Genomic DNA, 26,137 nt, shown 5'->3' with positions numbered 1-26,137 from the left:
TTATTGTTGAAATGTGGAAATGTGGATGCTTGTAACACAGAACTGTTCTTCGAACTCAAAGGGAACTTTAGAACCTTTGGAGACAATGCGTCATAGACAAGGTCATCTGTTTTACGAGCTGCTAAAACCAGCAGGGCAGGACTTAACAATGCAGCTTGGATTCTCCTGGCACTCACATGGGGTTTAAATGGTATATCAACATGCTTATAACTTCTGATTGTGATTGGCCTTCAAAAATCCAAATTTCATGAATTATTTTGTTCTATTACAGAATCTTACACAAACTCAAGGGTTCCTACAAGTACAGATTCCTCTAAAACTCTTTTTATCACACATTTGCCTCTCAAATGTCTCTCACCAGCAGAGAATGGTTTCTTAAATATAAGAAACAGCCAAGAAGTCTGCTGTAGTTTTGAGGACTTAATGCCACAATAGTCACACAATCTTTGACGAATGGAAGTCTTACAGGGATCAGGATCTTTGTTCTTCTTCCACTCTAAGCGCGTCATCTTCATCAGCCAAGCTGAGGCACAGATCTCTCTCTCCATCTCCATGCTTGTGCATGTGGAATTCACACACACACACACACACACACACACACACACACACACACACACACACACACACACACACACACACACACACACACACACACACACAATGTGCAGATGTGGTTGTGCAAGCTGAAATTGAGCCGCTTGCATGGTTCCATGTTGGGGAGATTGCTACGGAGACTGACGCTGAAAACACATTGTTGCATTTGATGAGCAAGGGAATCCACTGGTGGGTCACCCAAGTCGCTCCTGTGAGGAGTGGAGCACTGAGAGGGGGAGGGGGGTCAGCAGACAGATGGCTTCATCCAGCCTCTGGATGGAGATAGAGATAGGTTTCAATGAGGCCTGGTGTGGCACCTGAGACCTGACAGGGACAGTATTAGAGTATGAACGGTGTCTGGAACTCAAACATGCCAATCCTCCTTTTTGTCACTTTCTATCACCTTTTCTATCTGCTGAAAAGGATTCAAATTGTGCAATGCCAAAAAGATCTGTCTGACCGTGAGTTTAATAGTTAACTTGCTGACAGCTCTGGCTTTTCTATGTATGGACTAAAAGGCACTAAAGCTTAAATGAAGACCATTTATCAGGTCTCATTTGGTTGGCCCCCTGCCTCCTCAGTGTCCATCTCTGCATTTGAAGTCGTAAAGGAAAGCACAGCTTCACGTGGCTCCTCCTCCTCATGTCAAGACCTGCTGCCATTGTCTAGACCTTTGACTGGTCTAAATGGCAGAGGGCTTTGCAAAAGGCCTTGCCCTCACCCCTTTTGTAAGCTATTAGCTTCTGAATAGCAAAATGGTTATATTACCTTATGATTGATGTTAAACAGTTGCGACATGCAGTCAGTTCAGCTTTACCTGTGCCAGTTGCTCATTGGTTGTAGTGGCTTTTAGGCGAGGGGTTATGGGATCGTTAGAGTCATTGCTGGCTATTGTTGGAGTTCAGTTTAGCATTGGATAGTAAAAAGGGGCTTAGACAATGCAGTCAAAAGACATGAAATGTGTAATCTGTAGACGGGGGGGGGGGGGGGGTGGCGAACGTAAGTTGTTAAGTTGTTGGTGGCGGCGAACGTTAGTTGTTGAGAGGGGGGTGGGGGGGTGGCGAACATAAGTTGTTGAGCGGGGGATTTAAAGAGTGCAGAAAAAGTCTGAATTGTGGTTTGAACTAACCTAGTTTTTTTGCCGGGACCGAATATTAAAAAGAAGAAAAACCGGGACAGCCCGGGAAAACCGGGACAGGCACGTGAAAACCGGGACAGTCCCGGGAAACCGGGACAGGAGGCAACACTAGTTCTGATAGAGGACAATAAGGTCTAGTAAGGTGATGTTTTTAAGTTTAAAACACAGAACGTGTCTGCACACAGTTTTAATAACTTATATAATAACCCAGCTAGTTCCAAATATTTGAAATTAAGAATAGAGGAGTTGCTCAGGGACCAAATGCAGTTTTTAGATTGGGATGCTATTGACTTGCACTTGTTGTGCACAACATGTTTTTCCTTATATGATATGTTGCTATGATCGTGGTTTTGTCTCTGGGGTATTTTATGCCCTTGTTTATAGTCACAGGCCTGAAATATATATTTAACCACAAATATCGTGCCCCAAAATTCCAGTTTGTGTGTCAGTGTCACTTTTTGTTTTCTAGAAGCCTATTAACTACAGCTCCTGGTGGTAAACCTATTTCCTGATTTAAACTTTCAAGGCATAACTTTTTGGAGTCCATGTTAGGTGCTGTGATTCTAAGAATTCAGTTCACCTCTGAATAACCCCTAAAAACTCCCATCCAACTGTTTTCAACTTGTGAAGGCCTGTGTATTTGCTAATATGTGATACAGTATAAAGTACAGCTGTTTGGAGACATTTGCCATCATAAAAGGAAGGTCTCTGGCAACTGCACTGTCATAATTTTCTGCAATATACTGCAGTGGTTCAAGTCCTCTTCTTTACTATTTTGAAAAGCCCTGCCAAACACAGTGTGTGTTCATAAATCACTCAAATTGTTATCAATTTAAGTAATGTCTTAGAGCTGCTTTGCCAAATGCAAATTTTTCTCAACATAAACTAGTGAGATGGCACATAATAAAAAATAAAAAAAAACCCACACAGTTTATGATTTGAGGAGATCAAGCAGCCTTCAGATCCATACACAGCAACCTTCTTCAGTCAGTGAGTGCACCACAGATCTCCTAGACTGGTTATGCATTCCTGTCTGCTGCCTTCACTCTTCATGCTGCGCCGTGTTGCAGCAGGTGATGACGTGATGTGTTCATGTGGCTTGAGCTCATGATGAAGTCAAGACAGAAGAGCACACCATAAAGGATCTCTGGCTGAGTTAGCACTCTCGACTAGCCGCTAATATACGCCCTTCATGGCTAGCAGTCAGCGGATTTTAAAGCTAAGCACGCTAAGCACATGTTAGCTTGTGAGAGACAAGGGCTTTACGACAGGCGTACTGATCCAGTACTCCATGTGAAATTATTAACATGTGGTGTGTGCTGCACAGAGAACAAGGTGAAGGATCATTTCATATGTATTAACGGCTTCACTGGAGCACACACGCTGGAGTTTAACGTTGGAGTCAGTGATACAGCAGCAGTTATGGATCTGTAGGCCCGTCATGGAGAATGACATGTTGATCAAAAAAGCCTTAAATGTAAGAAAAGCACTGATGGATTAAATCCTGGCCTGGGCTCACCACATCCCTGTGTTTGACATGCCCCCGTCAGATTCTGCCAGGTCACAGAATGAAAGCATAAAGTTTTTCACTATGGGAAATGTAGTCTGCTCTTCTAAGTGATTTTTATGCCATGAATACATGGTTCAATACTAGAGACTAGATAGCACTACAGATCCAGAGTCATCTCAGGGCAGGTTCATCAGTAGTTGGACAACTTTATTATACCTCAGTAATGTGTGCTTGATAACTTGCCAACCATGCTCTCAAAATTACTATCACCACCTCTCCTTTCCATAGTCATATGTTATTTGTATAGCTTTGGCATGGTTTTGTGAGTCAAATGTGTCTCTCATCCATGTATTAATATAAATTCCTAGGGAATCCAGATGTAGTTTGAGGCAAATCTGAGCTACACATACAGCTCAACAATGTCATTCAACAGCAGTCTCAGTGATGATGATAGTGATGTCATCTACACAACTCCTACCAAACAGAGCTTGAAGAACAAAGTGCATGCATGGTTAAAATACAGAATTTTCTCCTTCAAGTCTGAATGCAGTTTTGCGACCTGACACCTGTGAGTTTGGGGGAACTATCTTAAGTCAAGTCAAAATTTATTTATATAGCACTTTCTACAACAAATGTTGCTTTACAAGTGCATGGGTTCAGATCCCTAATAAGCAAGACAGGGGTGACAGTGGCAAGGAAAAACCTTCTAGGCAGAGATTAAGAAGAAACCTTGGGAGGACCAAGACTCTAAAGGGGACCCATCCTCCATTGGGCAGCTAGTAGAAGTCCATATTTATGGTTCTATTTCTAGGCTGAGCACAAAAGGTATTTTAGTTCTTCCCAGAATGGCACTATTCTGGATGGAGATCTTGGATGGTATTCCATTCTTCCAGTTTGGGAGTCAAAGCCCCTAGTGCTGTCCAGGAGCCGTCCCTCTCTCTCCCCTAGCTCGTGCCCCTGCTGCGGGTACACAGCACTGTCCTTACTTGTGTCTTATACACCCTGATGCCGCATGAGCTGCTTCTTGAAAAGATGTGGTGATTGGCTGCATTTGCTCTAGAGGAAGCATGTGACAGCCCTGGCCCTCATTGGTTGGGTGCAGTCATGTGATGGGGAGATTGATGGGTGGGAATTGGCAAGGAGGAAAGAAGAGTAGGAACACTTAAAACATTTACCTTACATCACAGCTGCCATACTACTATGTAGCTTGAAACTTTGGCTAATTGATTTGGTGATTTGTCCTCAAAGCAGTTTTGAATTCAGATGTACAGGTCAAAAACATATGTGTAAACGGCACTAGCAATAAACTAGTCCTTTGTAAATGCAGGGTGCTAGTCTGGGTGAGTACCAGAATGCTTGAACCTGAGCTAGGCTCCTTCAAAAGTTCCCAGAAATCAACAGAAATTAAAACTCCATGTCAATCCCGCCTTTATCATCACTTTGCTTTGTGAAAATGACTCTGTGGTTGTCAGAAGCCAGAAGGCCACTAAAAGCAGCACATTCAGAAGGTCAGAAGGCGTGCATGGTGGATTTGCTAGGAGGTCGTGATCTTCAGAATGCAGTAGGGTGGCTGCTGTGCTGGAGGTCCACTACTGTGACCTTTGACCTGGGTCATTCAGGGGATGCATTTGCCCAGTTGAGTCTGCTTTATGTCAGGGCAACAGGGTCAGCAGGGTCATTCACTATAAACTTAGACCTTAAAAAACCTACATTGCTCTTATCCACAAACAGACCAGAGGTACTGGTGTGGTATGACCTTAGTGCATTATAGTGTGCACTTTTAAAAATGCTTTTGGTTTTTGGATGAATAGGTCCTTCTGTGCATCATATGTGTATGTGTAGGGATATATCTGTGCCGATCAAAAGTGACTGGATCCATTTTGCATCACTCATTCTAAGCTCATTGTAAATCACAGTTGAAAGCAATTTCTTCCAAAATGGCACTGTAAACAAAACATAAAACATAAAAGAGACTCAGCTCAGTTACCTTTCAGGCCTTGAAAATAAATGCATTTGACAGTACTTCTCTCTTATTTCCTATTTGTATAGTTCATGCTCAGGATTTGATGAGACAGTCCTGCTTTGTGAGCAGCTGGTTAATACTCTGACAGCAGCATCCAGGCCTCAGATATTTCTGCAGGAATAACTGCATTTGATCAGGAAAGCATTTTGTAAGCTAGTTGAGGATGATATAATAGCTAATGATGAAGACAGAGCATACATTATGTGACGTGCAATAGGGTGATGGAATAAGTCTACTCCTAGTCCTATAACTACTCTTATATGCTATAACTTTTACAGTTTTCTTACTATTTTGTTTAAGGACATTTTCTCATAAACATACATACATACTGTCCATATAGTGTACATATCACTGATGTTTCTATTGCTGTGTAAAAGATAAGACTGTTTTAGTTCCTATACTCTTTACTGTTTGAAATGGTTTCATTTGCTTTATGTTCATTTGTACCACATCCTCCCAGGTTTGATATCAGCAGTAGCAATCAGCAACATCACAAACTCCATGGACTAACATTTAAATTGTAACCAGCCATGTGATATTTGTTTTTTTGCTTTTCCACTCCTAGACTTTCATGTTTGGCAAGGTTTCCATTAGGTGAACACCATGTTGTTACGGTACATCAAATCAGTCTTGTCAGGAACATTTCTCCCACGTTCCCCAAGTAACGTTCCAGAGAAGTCCAGGGAGTGAGAAGCTGATAAACATGCTGGTGCTCAAAGCACAAACCTGGACGCTAAGAAAGGATGTACTGAAAGCTGTTCCTGGTGCCCTCCTGCCTGGGTTCTGCCCATTGGGTGTCCAGCTGCGTGAGGAATGAGCGTGTACACAGGAGGCTTGTGACTTATTGTGTACTGTGTGGACCTAAAAGAATGAGTATAGAATTAATATTACAACTGCCCTTCATAGGGGTTTTTTTATTACTGAGCATACCTGCTCACAAAAAATGTGCTCTTAACTTCCAATGCCTAGCTTGGACTTAACCTGTACCTGTAATACTTCAACTGACCACAGAAGACCTTCAGGGTATAAAGGTTTACATTTTTTCCCCCTTGTTGCCAAACATATTGGGCCTTTCTGTACTTTACTTCAATGTGGAATGTCAAACATGTCGGGAAGCAGCGAACATTTTTGGCCCCAGGTCCTTTCTCACACCACGAGAGTAAAGTGTTTATACACAGAGCACTACAAGGACGAATGGAGGAAAACTGTTATGGGCAAGTTTCTGCAGGTTAGTTGTCAGATGGTGTGAGATGGTGACAGTTACCTTTACCTTCATCTTTGCTCATTGCTGTGTTTGGATATACTAATAAAACTACCAGTAATATATACTGTATTCAGGATTGCCCATAGTAAGCAGTTTTAGTAAACGCTTTGAAATCCTAATGACCAAACATTTATAGGACTTTAACAATCATTCAGTTGAACAAACTTCTGATGTACTTGAAACTCGTTAATGCTGGCAATCATGGGAAAATATATTTGACAAAAACCAACAGCTAATTTTAATATAAAGAGAAAGCATCACAGCGGGGATCAGTGCACACTTATTTGAGTTTAATTTCAGTGTAGCCATTTCTTTGCCATTTCAGCCATTTCAGACCAAATGGATGATGACAGAGGGTTCGAACAGGCATCTGTCTGAAGTCAGGTTAATGAGGACTGTAGGGAGAAACCTGAGATTAAGTAGGTAAGGGCAGATTGGTATCAACTGTGTATGATTAGTGATCAGTAATTAGCAGTCAGGATTCCTGAGGGAGGGTGAAGGACCTGGGTGGTGGCTGTGTGGTGTGCCATGATCAGGGATTGTGATTGGCTATCCTGTGGGCCAGGGCCGGCGCTAGGGGGGGGGGGGGGCAGAGGGGGGCATTGCCCCCCCAAATTGTGTCTTTGCCCCCCCAAGCACAATGCAAGCAACGGCTTTTTTTATTATCTCTGAACCAATCACAAAAATGCATTTTGCTTTACAGCGTGAAGATATTTCCTTGCTTATTCCTGATTGGCTCTTTGAGTTTTGAGTCATATAAAAATCGGCAGACCGCCCCAAACGGTTCAGTTCGGCAGTATATGTTCTGTTAGTGTGAGTGAAAGACAGGTATACTGGTAAACACTCTTCTGAGTTTAAACTGACTTCCACATGGTAATATTTGCTTAACTGTGGTTTTTCGTTGCTTTAATGTTACTCACCTCTTACATAGGTGTTGCTTAAATTATTTTATTAGCCGTTAGCGGTTAGGCTAACTTGGTTCTCCTAAACCTGCGCGAACGGCGGAAGCGTTTAAATACTTGCCGCGCAGTGTTGTCCGAAACGATATGTGGTAATAAAAAACAGGGGAATGAACATTTACCTGACGAATTTTAATGTTGCTTTTTCAGATTTGAAAAGTGCTGGAATTTAGGCTAAAGTACTTGAAAATGTTGAAATTGTAACTACTTCGTTTCACAACAAATATCTGTCTGAATGAACAGTTCTCTTGTATTACGTTAACAAATACGAGCCTCTTGTAATTCCAGGAGGAAACATGAGAGAACGTGAAGACGTTAAGATTGGGCGTTTTGAAAGTGTGATTAAAAAAGCGAATTATTTTGAGTATATGTATAAATATTTAACTTAATTAAGTTTAACGTGCTGAGAAATATTGAACTGGACCTTTAAAGTGAGGTACAAGTGCTTTAATTCCACCTTGTATAGGTGTATGAACCCGGCAAACATGACATTGTTCATTGCGCTGAGGTGCGGCGCGCGCGAAGTTACAAAATTCGAGAGGTGCGCGACAGCGCGCGAGGCTGCTCTTTCCCCCGTGCAAGCCGTCGCGGCTCATGGTTTAAACCACATATGTCAAAGTCAAAGCCCGCGAGCCAGATCCGGCCCGCGAATTGATTATCTATGGCCCCCTGGATGATATTGAATTACTATTAGAACCGGCCCGCAGGCCACAGCCGCCCGATGGTGTTTTGTACGCACAAACACTACATTCCCCACAATGCAACGGTAGCCCGCGAAGTCACTGCAGCGCGAAGCGTCGCCAGGGTCCGCGCGGCGAAAATGACGTAATCGCAGTGGCTCCGCCAGCGCAATGAACAAAGTCATGTTTGCCGGGTTCATACACCTTTATAAGGTGGAATTCAAGCACTTGTACGTCACTTTAAAGGTCCATTTCAACATTTTCCAGCACGTTAAACTTAAATATGTTAAATATTTATACATATACTCGAAATGATTCGAAATAATTCGCTTTTTATTCACATTATTTAATGGTTGTTTATTTTCCCCAATCTTAACGTCTTCACGTTCTCTCATGTTTCGTCCTGGAATTACAAGAGGCTCGTATTTGTTAACGTAATACAAGAGAACTGTTCAGTCAGACAGATATTTGTTGTGAAACGAAGTAGTTACAATTTAAAACATTTTCAAGTACTTTAGCCTAAATTGCAGCACTTTTCAAACCTGCAACACAAAGCAACATTAAAATTCGGAGTCGCGCACTATGGTCACTCAAGAAAGTATAAACCTAAATCAGCAGTCAGAGCAGACATCAACGTTCAGCTATCCCCCTTCTCAAAAATGACTAAACGTAAGGTGGACACTGAGAACGGGTTTCAAGCCAGGTGGGAGGCAGAGTACATGTTCACGGAGGTAAAAGGTAAACCTGTGTGTCTTCATGTGATTTTTCTTTGAAGGAAGTTTGCTTTTATCTGTTTGCCTGTTGAAAAATGTTTTCACTTGAAATTACTGACAGATCCATAAGAAAATAGTGCTTTATTCATTTAAACATTAAATAATATACACTGTGTTAGGTCTTGGTTCAATAGGCTATGTGCAATCATTTCAATATGTTTTAATAAACATTGAACCAGTCCGGCCCTCGGCTTGTAGCAAATTTGTTTTTTTGGCCCTCTGTGTTTTTGACTTTGACATCCCTGGTTTAAATGATTCCTCGCCATCACAGCCAGTATTGTTATACTGTGCATAAATACCGCATTGTACCAGTACGTTTCATAACATCAATAAAAACTTCAATACTTTACCAAATTTTTTACCATTAAAGTGCAGTAGATAGATTTCTTATTTTATGTACTTTCATATTTTTTTCTTTTTCAAAATAGAAATGTGACGAATACTCCCTTTTATAACAGAATTTGTATTCTTTTGTTTTCTTTATATTTTAATTTCCCAGTAATATAAATATTCTCACTCATTCCTATTTCCATGTTTGAATATTCTCAGTCTGTGTATAGGTACATTTGTCAGCCTTTCAAGAAATAGAGTTGTTCTATTAGTAATGGCAGTATTGAAATGAAATACAATTAGATAATCTTTGTTCTCCATTTACATAATCAACATGTATTTTTTAATCATTGTGTTTTAAGTTTTAAGTTCGAAAATGTGCATTTTTATTTCTTTACCTAATACATCACTTTAAGCCAGTATCAATAGTCATCATTCATGCACAAATCAAGCCTTGAATATATTTCTGGCTTCATAAACATGACTATCAACATGCCCCCTCATTATGTTTTACTGCCCCCCCAAGCAAAGCAGTCCAGAACCGGGGCTGCTGTGGGCGCTGTCTTTGTCTTAAATTTGGCTGGGTGACGACCAGGACGTGACAAGCTGAACACTTGGTAGAGCTGTCATGGCCCCACCTATGAAGAACTTTGGAAAATATGGAAGATCATTTAGTTGTGTTCAATGTTGTATTTTGACTCCTTAGGATTATATATGAAGTGTCCTTGTAAATACAAGGAAATGCCCACAAATATTTTCAGTGAATTTAGTCAAGCCCTCTTTCAAAAAATCCAATGCCTGCCGAAGTATCAGTATATCAGTATGTGTCTGTTTGAATGACCCTTTCAAGAGATCATGAAACATTTGAATATCTCATTATTTTTCATCCAGGGTTTATCTCAGAGAGCATAACATCACAAATGGAAAAATGCCTGGAAAAATGGATTGGATCTTTACATTTCAAACCTTTTTACTTTCTTTCTCTCTTCTTATTTATTACTTTTTGGGGGTGGGTCAAGAAAGCAATATATTAATGTATTAAGTTATTAATACTTAATTAAGTTATTAATAATGAATCCTCTTTCTCTCCTCTCCCACTCTCCTGCTCTGGCCACTCAGACCTCTGGGTCGGGGCTTGTTTTGCCTGCCCCCTCACATTTTATCTTATTTTCTCACTTTGTGCATTAACAGTTGTGATAATACTTTAGTACTCTGTACTACACGTATTGTAATATGTAATGTGTTTTATTCTAACATTAAATACGTAGTATAATAAATAGTTGAATTCTAATATATGTCATAGTTTTGTGCACTGCTCTTGTTTCATATTCTCAAGGCATTTGTGTATTTGAATTCCCCTGCCTTGTCCAGTCTGTGAGGATTAGGTCAAATGTTCAGAGACACGTGAGGTCAGCCATCACATCCATTTGACCTGCCACCGTGCTGCTGTTGGCTATTGTTGCAATGAATGCGGTAGAAGGGAATCAAGGCCAGTTTCTCCACAACCAGAGAGCAAAGGCCAGTTATTCTCTCCTGGACTGTGTATATAAACCCCTGAAGTTCTTACACTGGGGTTGTTTGGCATGATGACAAATTTGACTTGACTATCTTTTGCCTGTTTTGTCTTTGTCTTGGACTTCGATGCGTGAATCCTTCATCAGACTTTTTCACTACTGCTGTGTGCTATTTGCCCCATAGAAGAAATCTTAACTCCTTGACATAAAGCAGCAGAGCCTCGGAAATATCATTAGTCCCCATTTAGTCACTCTGATTTGTACTTTTCAACAATCCTGGGATTCTTTTTTCCTGGCCAGTGTTTGTACTTTTGCCCTCCTCCAATTGTTATGTTCAAAGTTCACCAAACAGAGAAGTTTGTACGACATGCCCTGCACTCTCTTGACCTTTTTGCCTTGCACTTTAATCTCTGTTAATTGTGCTGCTCAGCTTGGAGAAGCTCATTAGGCATCATGCCTTAGGCGTGAGCCAAAGTCCTTCCTGACCTTTGCTGACATCCCACACATTAAGTTCAGCATGGGTCAAAATTGACTTGTGTCTGGAAAGCCCAATTCCGTAAGGATCTCCAACCTGATCTCAAACCTGGAGGCTTACACTTCTGTCTTTGTGCTTTCTCCTACTGACCTGGAGTCATTTGCTCATTTATATCAACTGTTTTGTAATCAAGTAGCAGAAATCCTGATTCTCTGTCATTATTTTACCATTCCCATGGGCAAGTCATGAAACCATCAGATGAGCACTAGATGAGACATGAGTGAGCAATGTCTGAGTTCACTTCCCAATGTGGGAAACTCCTGAGTACTACACATGGCTACTCTATCCTAATGATCTCATGAGAGGAAACGTCTGTATCTCTCATGACAGCTGCTTGAAGCGTTCAGCTCAACAGGTCCATGATTAGTCAGCTCCTCCATGTAGATGGACAGAAGGCTCCTATTCATGCATGTGGCCTCTATGTCTGATGGCTCATCGCTCTCGTGTTGATAATTACAGGATCCTTTGGTTTGACAGTAAAAGATCAAAGCCAGAAGAACTTGAACCAGCACTTGGTAATCCTCAACTACCTCAGTGCCTGTAACAGCCCGAACCCTCTCACAGCCTTGGTTTTACATTCTCAGCTTTACATACCTGAAACAAAAATCTTGTTTGCATGCATTTTATTTTATATATTTTAAAAATTGTCCTAAAGTATATACTAATTTCATTATTACCTAATGAATGTGTGATGCACAAGACTGCAGTCACTGGGCTCATGCATTAGAGCACAGGCCGTTTGAAAAGCCAAACATTCCAGCTGCTCTCTGCATATCTCTGCAGGCTTCTGCACTGCACCTCCATGCCCAAGGGTCAAATCATCAGGCCTAAACAGGCCATGCAGAGACACAGCACATGTGAAAGGTTAAAGTTCACCCGTGAAAAACATATTTTTACCTTCTGTTTACACTACATAGGCCCATAAAACGTGCTCTTGGAGAGACTGCTATATTGATAGCTTGGGGGCACGTGAAAACTTTGGTTTTGTCTAGATGTCAACATGTCTCGTGATAGCTTGGGGAAGAGCAGAGCTTTCACTCACAGGGCCAGAGACAAAACCCAAGCTGAGAGACATGAGAGAGACTGGGGGCAAAGGCACCTTCATCTGGGGGTGGTCACTGTAAGGGGCTTAGCTCTTTCACATAGTTCCCATTGTGCCAGAGATGATGCGATTCAGTCTGGCTCTGGTTTCCTGTGAGATTCTTAGCTTTTTGCCTACAATTTGTAAGACAAAAATAGTTCCCATGGAGCCAAGTAAACCTTGGGCACAAGCTTGAATGCTGCATAAGTAAACTGTATTCAGACTATAAAGGACATTCTCTGTGTGTGTGTCTCTCTGTGTGTCTCTCTCTGTCTCTTGCTCTCTCTCTCTCTCTCCCTCTCTCTCTCTCACACACACACACACACACACACAATAAGTGCTTAGTATATAATCTATGAACAAGAAAGGTGGTTAGTCAAGGGATGATCAATACAGTGGTTGGTTGCTGAAGTAAAAAACATTTTACTTGAATCCAGCATGATACTAATCCATGCACTGAGCTGTGTTCACAAACATCTTTATTAAAGGCCCTGCTTTGTCGTAAGTAGTGTTTTGGAGTCCTAGAGAACAGGTTGCTGATGGGTATGTGTTGTCCATGGAGAGACGGAGGTTATCTGTCTGTCGTGTCCTGTCACCACATGCCTTTGGAGCAAGATGTGTGAAAACAAATTGCAGCTGGTTTTAAAAAAGAGATATGTGGAGAATTTGCAGACAAAGGACAGATTGTTTTGCATACCTACTGTGAAAGATATTTGATGGGTTTACTGAATGAATAATGAATGAATGAATTAATTCATCAGATATTCTGTATTGGATTTAAACAAGAAAATAATCTTCTTGCACACATTGTTCTAGCTATCATGCTAAAAAACCACACAGTGCAGCGTAGTTGGATGCTGACACAGTCTTTGTTCTTTTGACATTGACTTGATGTGGTACTTCTGCACACAGGAGGACCTGACTGGAAGTACAAAGTTAGATTTAATTAGAGGGCCTGTGTTAGTGGTGAAACCATATAACATAACAACATCTTTACACACATTCCTCCTCTACTATGGTTTTCTATATTTACCAGGTTGTTTCCTAAACTTGCCAGTTCATTCTTACCTTTTTAATAATGTATCAAATAGTATTTTTTAACTCTTTTTTGTCTCAGACCACTGCTTTTCAGAGGCCTCCAAAACCTGTTTTAGCATGTCTTTTGGTTCTCATACTGAGAGACAACAGAAACAGACTCCAGGTCCACTGAGGACCATGTGTTAGAAGATTCCTTTGTGCAAGAATATATAGCTAATCAAGAAACAACAGAACAGTCAGTGGGGAAACATTTAGATGTGCAGCCATGTTTTCATTTCAGATGTCTGTGGTAACTGTAGTGGACATGGTAACATTAAGACTGGAAATTCCACCTGCAGACCATACGGAAATAATGAATCAACTCTGTGAGCTTCTGCATGGCTGTCTACAGTTAAATGCAAAATGCAGCTCTTAATATGTAAACATAACTGATTGGCATTAGAGGTCTGAAGACCCCTATCTGTTCTTCTCTTTTTGATCAGTTTTTTTATTTGTGGTAAAGCCATGGAGAATGGCTTTTTCACTATAGCTTTGGCCTTCCATTTTAATGTACTGAATTGTTTAAGATGAAAATGCTTTGACATATGATGTGGTAAGTGTATAGAATACCAACTCTGGTATTCCAACTTAGCAGTACCCACAAAGGCATGAATTAAAAGCAGTCTCTGGAGTTGAAGGCATATGCTCCATATTAAATATACAGCTGGGTAAGATACAGCTGTGAAGTAGGAAGTTACTGTCCAGGTGTTAATGGGGTCTCTTTCATATCTTCCATGTGATCTAGATGCGTATCTATGGTTACGGGGATGGAGCAGTTCACGTGCACTGCTAACGGAGATGTGACACAAATTTGAAAAGATTTAACACATGTGGAACAAATAGGATGGGGCTATTACTGTCATGTTTGGATAGTATTAAGGTTTTTGAATAAGAAACCACAACTTCGAAGTGCAAAGATACTAGTTAGATGGCAAATTTTCAAGTGAAAGATCTTATTCTTATTCTTCTAGTGCTTCAATATGACCAGGTCATTGTGAGCGTTTGCAGGAGTTACTATGTGCAGCTTGCACATAGCTTGCACAGCTTGCAAACAGCAGGGGGCGCTGTGTGCCTGTAGTAGTCAGGAACTGCAGGAGGCAGCTTTGCTCTTTCCCTGACACTCACCGCTCCATTATTTTTCTCATCCATTTGTATCTATAGCATAGTTAACCCCAGAGCCAGAGCTGTCAGGTCAGTACTTCCTGTTTGGTGAGTCCCCTGGGCTTCGTGAACATGCCGCCTCTTTAAATATTTACATAGGAGCTAGACAGTAGTCTGACAGTGAGGCTAAAGGGAAACCTTTGAACAAAAGAATTGTAAGAAGGGGAAAAGAGTGAGAGTGAACTTTAAACCAGAAAAATGCTGGCAAAGGGGAATGCAAATGGTGCAGGTCATAATGATGGAAATCGCCTGAGGTGTAACGACCGATCAACCTGTTCATTTAATAATAGCATTGTGATATTAAGAGAAATTAAATGTTAATGGTTTTATAATCTAATCACAATGTTCTATCTGTTCCACAACCAAATGTTTTACTCCATATGTCAGTCCTGCTTTAAAGAGTGTGCTTGAACAGCAGCTGATTTGAATGTGTTTTGGATTGGATTTGGTCTTATCTCTGCTGTACGTTTTATAGCAACTTTTTTATGTCTCAATTAATTCAATTAATCTAATTAGCTGAAGCTACCAGCAACAATACAGACTTTTTTTTACATGAATTCATTCTCTGCAACCAGACATTGTGCCACCAGTGACCTGATTCTTTCTGGTTTTCTTTGGCTTTTAAAGATGTCCGTTGCTGGACTCTGGATGCTGTCGTGTATTCTGGGTTCTCTATAACTGTGGGTCAATGACTCTAGCGACAACTTGGGTAGCGGTTTAAACGAGGACCACTTTATTGAACACTCCCCCGGGCTCTCCCCCGCCTCAGCCCTTCACCCCGACACCCTCGCTCGTGGGCGGGGCCTGTGATAACACATAATACCACATCTCCCCTTTTAAGTACAATCAGGCAAATACTTAAATTAGATCTGTTGCTTTTTTTTTTAAAGAAAAACAACACACCAGTTCTATGGACCCTATTTTAAACATACAACTTAAATGCCATCAATTTTAGAAAAACATTCTGACAGTTATAAATCAGGCATCTATGCAGAACACATCAGAAAACAATTTATTTTTCCTTTTCTCTATCTGGAGGTCAGGGTGGACTACCTGAACCTCCTGAGTCAGCTGAGGGATTATTCTGCCCCTTCTTGCCAGCTGCTCAGAGCAGACTAATATTACTTGTCTGTTATAAGTCCAGTTTTTGTGGCTTTACAATTGGCCTCCCAGATCTGGTTCTGAGTATTGTGAGCTCTGATGTGGCACAGGGTGTTTGTGCCTTTTGAGTCTCTATGGTTGCAGAGTTAGTGAGACCCTGAGAGCTACTCTGAGCAGTGTTGTTGCTCTCCGCTCCATCCATAGGAATGAGATGGTGTCGATTCCTGCGAACGGTCCCATGGGGAACTTCGACCATGTAAGAGCGTGGTGTTGAGTGTTCTCCTAACACTGACCCTGTGACCTTTTGGTCTGTGACCCACACTTGTTTGCCAGGAAAGAGCTTATTTAAATTGTGTACTCTGTGACGTTTATTAAAGCGCATTTGGTCTGCACTCCTCCTCTCTCTCTCCCTTGAGCCTACAGTGGTGGCGTCGGGAAGTGATGGGTTCAGCACAGATGGCAGAGTCGGCACCGTAGTACGAAGTTGACGTCCCATCAGCAACTGCGCTGGACTGTAGCCATTTTGGAGAGGTGTCGCCCTATATGCCAGTAAGGCAAGATACGGGTCCGATGCCTTCTTGAGAAGATTCTTAACAGTTTGTATGGCCCGTTCTGCTTCCCCATTGCTGCGGGGGTATCTTGGACTACTGGTAACGTGTTTGAATCCAAATTTTGCTGCAAACTCCGCAAAAATACTTGATGAGTACTGAGGACCATTGTCGCTGACAACAGTCTCCGGGATGCCATGTCGAGCAAAAATTGACTTAAGATGAACAGTGATGTCAATGGACTTCGTGAGGGAGAGGTTCACCACCTCGACATACCGGGAGTAATAATCTACTACCAGTAGGTATGTTTTCCCTTTCAAGGTAAACAAATCTGTCCCCACCTTCTGCCAGGGTCTCTCAGGAAGTTCTGTTTGGATTAGCGGCTCTGTGTGGTTTGTACGTTCTTTGATGCATGTTCTGCAATTCAGTACAAGTTCGTTAAGCTGTTGACTCAATCCAGGCCACCAAACACTGTTCCTTGCGCGCTCCCGGCATTTCACCACACCTTGATGTCCTTCGTGCAGTCTTGCAAGAACGTCGTTCCTTAAGGCAGAAGGAATAACAAGTCTTTTTCCTTTAAGCAGGAGACCATCATGCACTGTAAGGAAGGCACGCTCCTCCCAGTAATGCTTTTCTGGACCTATGCAGCGATTGAACTCTGGCCAGCCATCCTGACACATACTCATAACTCTAGAACACACGCTATCTGCTTTGAGATGTTCCCTCAGTCCATCCAAATAAGATGTGGTTGCTGGAAGATGTGCCATGATGCTGTCCACATAGATGTTTGTACTCTCCATGAGCTCATCATCTGTCCTGACTGTTTCTTTCTGCAGCGGTGCACGTGACAGCGTGTCTGCTGTCCATAGACTTTTTCCCGGAACGTGAATTATTTTATAGGAATAACGCATGAGTCTCATCCTAAAGCGTTGTATGCGAGGGGGTAAGGCATCTAACGCTTGAGCTCCCAGAAGACTGAGAAGTGGCTTGTGGTCAGTCTCCATTTCAAAGAAGCGGCCTATCAGGAAGTCTCTGAACCTTTCACATGCCCAAGTGAGCCCAAGGGCTTCTTTCTCTACCTGAGCATATCTCTGTTCAACTGGTGTGAGAGACCGAGATGCATAGGCTACCGGCCTCCATTGTGCACCCCATTTCTGCAACAGAACGGCACCCAAACCGAAGGATGATGCGTCTGCAGACAATTTTGTCTCTTTATTTGGGTCATACAAAGCGAGTACGGGTGTGGATGTCAGATCCTTTTTCAAATCCGTAAATGCTTTGACTTGGTCAGGCCCCCAAAACCAGCAGTTCTTCTTGGACAGAAGGTCTCTGAGGGGTTTGTCTTTTTCAGCTAGCTGTGGTATGAATTTACCCAGTTGATTGACCATCCCCAGAAAGCTCCTTAGCTCACTGACATTGGCTGGCTCTGGCATGTCTTTGACTGCTGCTGTTTTCTCTGGATCAGGCCTCACGCCTGTACCAGAAAGGATGTGGCCCAAGAATTTCACCTCACGCTGTGAAAGGGCACATTTTTCAGTGTTCAGTGTGATGCCAGCGTTTGCCATCCTTTCCAACACAGCAAGAAGGCGTGCATCATGCTCTTCCTGGGACTGGCCCCACACTAGCACATCGTCCATGTGACAAACCACACCCTCCAGTCCTTCTGTGACTTCCGTGACCATTCGATTTTGGAAATGTTCAGGAGCCGAGGCTATTCCAAACGGCAGGCGGTTAAAAAAATAACGCCCAAACGGCGTAATAAAAGTTGTGAGCTTAGCAGACTCCTTAGCCAGAGGAATTTGCCAAAAACCCATGTTTGCATCTAATTTGCTGAAAATTTTTGCACCTGCTAATAGGCCAAGTGTCTGTTCAACTGAGGGGAGGATGTATTTTTCTCGCTGTACTGACTCATTAAGCTTTGTAAGGTCAACGCATATACGAGGATTGTTCCCTGATTTTTTTGGTACTACCACCATTCCCGAGCACCATTCAGTTGGTTCCTCCACCTTGCTGATAACTCCCAACGTCTCCATACGCTCCAGTTCATCCTTGACTTTGGGCATAAGGGGTAATGGTATACGTCGTGGAGTGGTCAAGGAAAATGGCTCTGCCCCTGGTTTCAGTTTAATAGTGTATGGCTGCTGTATCAGACCTAGCCCGCTGCATAACTTTGGATAGCATTCTTTTAATGACTGGATGGTTAAGCTATCCACACGTGTGACCAGTCCTAGGCTAGTGATAGCAGGTCTACCTAATAGAGCTGCATGCAAACTTCTGATTACATACACTTCCTCCAGTGACTGCTTCTCATCTTTCTGTAGGAGCAAATGTGTGACCCCCAACACATCTAGTGGGGCGTGGCCTGGTCCCAATAAGTGTTTGGACACTGGCCTGAGCACTGGCTTTTTGTGGGCCTTGAACACACTATGAAACATGTGCTCTGGCATGACAGTAACATCCGCACCTGTATCAATTTTGAACTTCACTGTACTGTCTTTGATTTTAATATCAACCCTCCATGGGTCTCCACCAGCTTCTACTGTGCCAAGAAATATGGCATCATCAAGCTCTTGAACTTCGTTCACTTTTTTGGATGATAAGCACACTTTCTGGTAATGTCCTTTCTTTCCACACGCATGGCAAATTACTGCGTTTGCTGGGCAGTGAGCTTTAGGATGGAAAGGGCTTTTGCCACATTTGCGGCATTTTAATTGTTTTTCTTTAACAACGTGGCTGTTCTTTGCTCTCTGTCTGGCTTGATATGGCCTGTTTTTGCTTATAACACGGTCCACTGAGCCGGTTCCCTTGCTATAACTAGCGTCGCCCCGCAGGCTACTCTGCTGCTGCTTTACCGCTTCCGACTGTCTAGCCATTTCAATCGCCTTTTCCAGCGTGAGATCTTTGTCCAGTTGCATACGTTCGGACAAACGCATATCAGAAAGCCCTACAACTAGCCTATCTCTGATCAGCTCTTCACGCAGCGTACCGTACTTGCAGTGTTCCGTCAACGAATACAGCGCCGTAACAAAGGAATCTACTGATTCGCTTTCGCTTTGCTTTCTCATGTTAAAACGTGCTCTTTCATAAATCACATTTTTCTTCACAACAAAGAAAGCCTGGAATCCGTCTTTTACCGCATCGTACTGTCGTTGTTGCTCCGCAGTCAAGTTCAGTCCCTTTAGTATGTCGTCTGACTCATCCCCCATGCAGTACATGAGCGTATTTACCTGGTTATCTTGAGAAGAAGCATATAGATTACTGGCCTGACGGAAACGCTCAAACCGTCTGATCCATTTTTCCCATTCATGTGGTTTGGTGAAGTCGAACGGCTCCGGCGGCTGTATGCTGAACGTAGCACTTGGGCCCGGCACAGGTGGCTGAATGCCCCCCGCGGCCGCATGGCCTGAAGCTTGGTCCAATTCCGAGGTGCTCATGTTTGCTAACTGGCTAGATTCAATGCCAACCACGCTATTTAAAGCTTGCTTCAAACCGGGGGAAAAAAAAAATAAAAACTTCCTCTGTACCTACTCTGACACCATGTCGTGTATTCTGGGTTCTCTATAACTGTGGGTCAATGACTCTAGCGACAACTTGGGTAGCGGTTTAAACGAGGACCACTTTATTGAACACTCCCCCGGGCTCTCCCCCGCCTCAGCCCTTCACCCCGACACCCTCGCTCGTGGGCGGGGCCTGTGATAACACATAATACCACAGATGCTGGAGGAAATCACACAGTGCATGTCAGGAATGCAAGCACACACAGCAGTTTGAGTGTGTGTTTGAGTGTTTCGAGTGTTTTAGAGTTCATCACATACTGGATACTTGAAGTGGGGTGAGGGGAAAAGCATTGATGGTGGGGTGGAACTCATTATGATAAATTCTTGAGCTGATAACAAACTCTCGAGCTGTCTTCAGCTGTTCCGCAGGTATTACGGGCTGTAAATAATGGCTCCTCTAAGGTAATGGATGTGTTTATCGACCATGCTGATACTCCAGCGATTAAAAAGATCTTTAAAAATGCCATTATTCATTGTGCTGTTTGAAATGTCTGGACTCTTTCCGTGAGGACCAAAGCCTGGTGCTCAGGTGTAATGGCCCAAAGTCAGAGCTTTATGGGAGGTTCAGCAGTTTTCACTGCTGGCTTGTTAAAAAGCAGCAATCTGTGAACATGTCATGAAAGTCTAAACACAACAGTGATCAGAAACAACTGGAAAAATAAGAGGTGTATCATGCCTAACTGCGCACCACACATGAAAAAGTGAGTTGTTGTTCTTTGCCTAAAACCAGCTTTCTCCATCTGAATTAGACACAGTAGATGATGTGAAATTAAAACATAGCAGATTAAATCAAATTGATTTATTACTGCTGAAAATTAATTATTAATTATTTGTACTACTCCGTTTTTCATACATGCTCTGCCTTTGGGACACAAAAGTCTCTTGAGTAACTAGGACTTTAAATATTCTCATCTCATACAATGAAACAATATTGATTGAGCATTCAGCAACCACCACAGAACCTGACCCATACCATGGGAAGGCTTTTGGTGCTTTTGTCTGGGTGATGCACCATCATCCCCCAGCGCACCAGACTAAACATGGCTGTTTTCCATTTGTCAGGCCCCACTCGTAATTTAGGCATTACCACTCTTCAATTATTTGTTCATCATGTTCAGCAGAGCAGAGAAGGGATATCTGATGAATATACCCAATGGTCTGACCTTACTGATCTGATAAGGTCTTTGAAAAGAAATGAAAAATGAAGAGGTGGACATATTAAAAGAGTGTACGGAGAATGCATGGAACTGATATGTAGAAGATCTGTTCCTCTGTAGAGAATTGATTTGAAACAGGTGAAAAGATATAGTGTGAGTGATATTTTATCCCCCAAGAATTCAGTCTTAATATTAGATTGAAACAGTTAAATCTTAGAGATCCAGCTTCTACAAATCAACTCACAGCAAAATCTTTTCGTCTTCATCATCTTTGAACTTAGGGCCACTAACCACCATGTTCCAGTGTAAGACTGAAAGGATTTTCAAAAAGCCTCCTGCCGTTGCCCTCTGGGGTCAAGCATGGGTGTATCCTGTGGTTGAGACTCTGGTCGACCCATGCATGATTCCAGAGGTCAACTGGGCAATCGATTTAGCCATTTTCTTCTTAAAACTTCACATTCCATTCTGAGTAACAGCACAAATGTAAGTCAAGTGAATGGTCCCTGCTGGATCAGATCATCCCATCTCAATATTTTGTTCTGTTAATGTAATACCATGTATGGGATTTCACCCTTGTTCAAGATGTCATTATATTGTTGAAAATTTTGAGATACCATCATAGGTCAGCAATACTAGATTCCGCTACTATAAGAGCATTGACCTTTATGACCTTAACTCAGTATGGGTAGTCTCCCCCTTAACACACACATACATACACACAAAAGTAAGAGTGCGGTCTGGACAAAGATTTGAGAGGAATACATTTCCTCTGCAATACTGATCTTCTTGTTTGAAAATGTAAAAGTAAATCATGATGTCACTAAATTAAGTGTTGAACTGTTTCTTTTAACATTTAATTCACAGAGTTTATCCTAAATCTTTTTTTCTATCTCTATCTAACTGCAGTTTCAGCTACAGCTTTGGGCTGTAGATATCTCCCTGGGTTGAGAGAAGAGATGAAAGCATGGTTGTTGATTGGTCTGGTCTTCTCATTCCATCAGATGTGAACGAGTGTGAGGAAACAAATGGAGGTTGTGAGGCTCTGTGCTGCAACACTATCGGCAGCTTCTACTGCAGGTGTCCGTCAGGCCAGGAACTCAAAGACGACGGCAAGACGTGCCAAGGTGAGCTCCTTCTCTTACATCCTGATATGCCATATATCTGTTCAGTTTGTCCAACTTAAACAGAAGGGAAATCAAGGAGACCTCACAGAAGTACGGAATCAGAACCAGAACCTAAAGCACAAATCTTACAGCCAGAGAAAAGTAGTATTACTTGAAAACATCTTTCTTTTTAAATCATCTGTTGCACCTGTGTCTCAATTCACAATGGTCCCTGATCAGTGAGCAAATGGCATATCTATGTTGAGGTGGTTTCGGAGGTTGGGCTGGGTGTTGCGGCACTGTCTAGGCTGTGGAACGCACCAGAGACGAGGAACAAGGGAGGAGAAGAAGCCGCGGCCCTGTTCACCGTGAGATGAACTCCCTTCTGCTGTTGCACATCTTGTGGTGTCCATGTCCAAAAGTGACCCCTGTGTCTCCAGCAACACTGGACTCCTGAAATATGGATTTGCTTGTTTTGCATAATGCTTTAAAGATTTTATCTGGAGGATTGTTAGAGTAGCAGCATTGCTGGTTTAATCTTGGGATAAATAATGTGGTGTTTTTACTTGATTTGCCCATATCTGGAAACAGCTGGGGATGTTGGAATGCTGAGATCAGGGTTTACATCTTCACAGAAGCTTTATGAATGGCCCTGCAGAGTGAAATGTAAACATAATAGCCCACACTATACAGTCTGGGCCAGATTAAGCTCTGTAATTTGTTGCAGATGATGTTGAATTTTCCCAGTGTTTATATGTAGCAGATTAATCTGATCAACTTTATACTGACCTTAACTGTGATGAACTCTCCTCTATATTCCTTAGTACTATAGTATATTAACATAAAGTCAGTAAGGTACATTTGAAGGACTTTTGCCTCAAGCAGAAGGCTGTTACTTCAAACAATTCTTACTTAAATATGAGTAAAGTTACTAGACTGAAAATCTTCTCAAGTTAAAAGTAAAAAGTAACTTATTTTAAATGTACTCCGTTACTCTGTGACTTTTTTTGTACATTTTTTGCATACTAGCAGACCAAAAAGACTGTAATTCTTGTTATCAATTTAAAATAGGATTATTCCTGTCTAGCCTGAATAATCGCTATATAATGTTACCATTATTTTACAACTTGTTGGATTTGATATTCTGAATCGCACATAACATTAGCAATGTCTAAGCAATGGCAGGCAGAGATGTCTTATGGCTAATTTTTTGCTAGATATTTTGCTAGATATCATCTATGTTTGCACAGGTTTTACGTCCAGTTTTGTAAGCCGATATTTCAATCTCTTGGAGCAAATACAGTTTACATTGTATAATAAAGCTGTTGCCTTTGTTGCATTCAGGTTCAGTTTCGCAAGTAGTAAACCTGCTTAATTATAGCAACGTGAGTTACCGTAATCCGTTACTTAAAAAAAAAAAAACTTTTCATTACAACTCTTCATTTAATTACATTATATCAACACATGACCACTGTTGGCAGGATATTTTTAAAGTGGTAGTTCACTCTTAATGTAGCAGAAAACTACAGTGTCGTACAGTGCATGATAGATTCACTATACTACCACTACTGCTACCATCACAGTGCAACTACTGGGTTGAGAATGGACTACCATAGAATTCTGTGGTCAGAAACTGAAAGTTGAGGCATGCGGTAGAGTAAATGACAAATTGTGCATAGCAGTCTGCATTACAACAGTATGTAACTGTGCACTTATAAAAAACATTTTAGGTGTAGGGTTTGTAATTTAGGTAATCATTGTATGTTTTATAACTCAACCATCACTGGACTATACAGGTATATGTACATTTAAATCTAAAGGTGTTACACCCATGAGAAGAGGTCTCGGTACAACTCATCTTCACTTATCGAATTCACATTCCAACTCCTGGCCAATTTCAATTTCAATTAAAGATATTGCTCATTTCACATTATCGTGAACTCAAGTTGAACCATATTGAAATTAGCATCAGCTTCCTCTCCTAACAACCTCCCTCTTCCTGCCCTAAAAGTAGCATCTACTTCTACAGACAGGGCTGTTTGTGGCACCTAGGAGTCACTCATCAGGACTGAACAAGCAATTGGCCTTCATCAGGATGTGATGTTTACCTTATACACTTTAACACCCATTGGATGAAGTTCATATCAACTTTGGGTCTTTAGGGGTCTGAGAGTGTGAAGCAGTAAATCTACAGTAAATATTTAGCTGGTATTTCAGATATTGAAAAGAATTGAAAAGAATTTGGCAAGAACTCTTGCCAAAAATGCAAATAAAAGTTCTTATAAATATTCCACAGTTGCAAAAGTTTGTTCTATTTCCTTTGATTTATTTTATATTCTCTATCAACTTATACTGTAGCTTGTTTTTGTAGAGCACACTTTGCTGAAATAAAAAGAAATACATACCAGAGAAAAATGCATTAAAGAAATCTCCAAATTTTACACCAGTCATACCAGTACGTTCTGTCTGATCCCATGCCAACAGTGGGCATTATTTATATGTTTGGCTCAAGAAGAAAAACATTCACATGTGCTTCTCAGTCCTAAGGTTGTAAATATTGTCCACAGTGATGTCTATAATAGTGTCTGTAATGGTCAACTGTATGTCATTCCTGTAAAATATGCATTATATATATATATATATATATATATATATATATATATATATATATATATATATATATATATATATATATATATATATGAGGGGTGGAGATAGGCAGAAAGGAAGGAATGGAAGGAAACAAAAATTCGGAGTCCTGTATTTCTCAGCCTGAATTTCCTCTTGCTCCAGTCTGACTGTAGCTTCCTTGTGCTGTTCTTCATCGGTGTGTACTCAGTATCAGTGTACTCAGTGTACTTCCTCAGTACTCTCTCATCATGCTGTGGGCCAGATGGTTGGTCCTGTGTCTCGTCTGCGCTGGGCTTCATCTCTGCCATGTCCACAGTGCCTATTATTCTGGCTACTGGCACTATTTCAGGAACTGCTATAGGCCACCTTGTTTCCAGGCATATAACAGGTTTAGCATGGGCTACCTGAGACTCGGTGAGTGTTCATGGGCACCTTTGTATTGCTCTTTATCTTTTGCATATCACATATGAAACTGCCATCCTCAAATGTTCAGTTGACTTATAGTTAATAAGGTGTATTTAAAAAAAAATGATTTTATTTTAAAATCCATTTCTGTTGATTTTTTTCATTAGATTTTATTTAAGAATAGTTTTACTTTTTGAACTATTCAACCCACTGAGTTTTGGAATGTCCCTTCAAGTTAAGTTATTTCAGTGCATACAGTGTTTGAGAAGTGTTTGTCATGTCAGTGTTTGTCATGTCAGCCTATGTGTCTTTGTGTCTGCAGCTCTGGTCAAACGGCTGATCTACTGAGCAGATGTCTAGCTATTGGGTAGGCTGTATGTTGTTCTGCAAAGAGACAGGAGTTGAGTTTTATCACTCCCTCCCACCACACCTCCCAGTTAGGCCCAGCGCTGAGCTCTTTAGCACAGTGATACTGTCAGGTATTGCCCCTGTGCTTGGCAGGGAGGATGGAAGGTTTATCTGTGTTCTGAACCGGTACTGAGGGCGTACTTGGCCAGCATTTAATCTGACACTGCCAGGAATGCTTCAGCATGGGCAATCACAACCCGTATACCAAGGTCAGAAGACAAACATTCTTATTTCAGAAGGTCTCCGATCTTACATTACGTAAACATGTCGATTCTGGATGTTTTGGACATGTGCCATTGTTTTGGGACCGATATATTAGAATAGCTTACAGCCCCTTGAGGGAAACTGTCAGCTTGAAATTGATAGCAGGGAAGCAGTGGAAGAAAGTGAGAGAGTAAAAGTGATGTTAAATCAGGTTGTTAAGTCCCTGCATGATTGTTTTCACCCCAAAGTCATCATCCTTTGCCACTTGTGGAAAAGAGCCACAGTTAAGTTCTGCAATTTAAATACAAACTAAATTACTACAATTAATGAAATATGATTGGATCCCCCAGATGTCACCCCAGATGACTGCAGGGCTCTCAATTC

The 26,137-nt window shown here is 41.6% G+C and overlaps 1 protein-coding gene across 2 annotated transcripts in view; it reads left to right on the top strand.

Moving 5' to 3' along the window:
• Positions 1 to 26,137, top strand: part of megf6b (multiple EGF-like-domains 6b) — a 58,439-nt gene that overhangs the window by 8,948 nt on the left and 23,354 nt on the right. For both annotated transcript variants that reach the window (XM_076986388.1, XM_076986319.1), the window contains one exon: positions 22,004 to 22,126. In XM_076986388.1, coding sequence (XP_076842503.1) covers positions 22,004 to 22,126 — 123 coding nt within the window. The remainder of the gene's footprint in view (positions 1 to 22,003; positions 22,127 to 26,137) is intronic.

Source organism: Brachyhypopomus gauderio, chromosome 1 (genome assembly GCF_052324685.1).
Source record: "Brachyhypopomus gauderio isolate BG-103 chromosome 1, BGAUD_0.2, whole genome shotgun sequence".
NCBI lineage: Eukaryota > Metazoa > Chordata > Actinopteri > Gymnotiformes > Hypopomidae > Brachyhypopomus > Brachyhypopomus gauderio.
The sequence above is the reverse complement of the archived record's forward strand: the minus strand, read 5'-3'. Positions and strand labels throughout refer to the sequence as shown.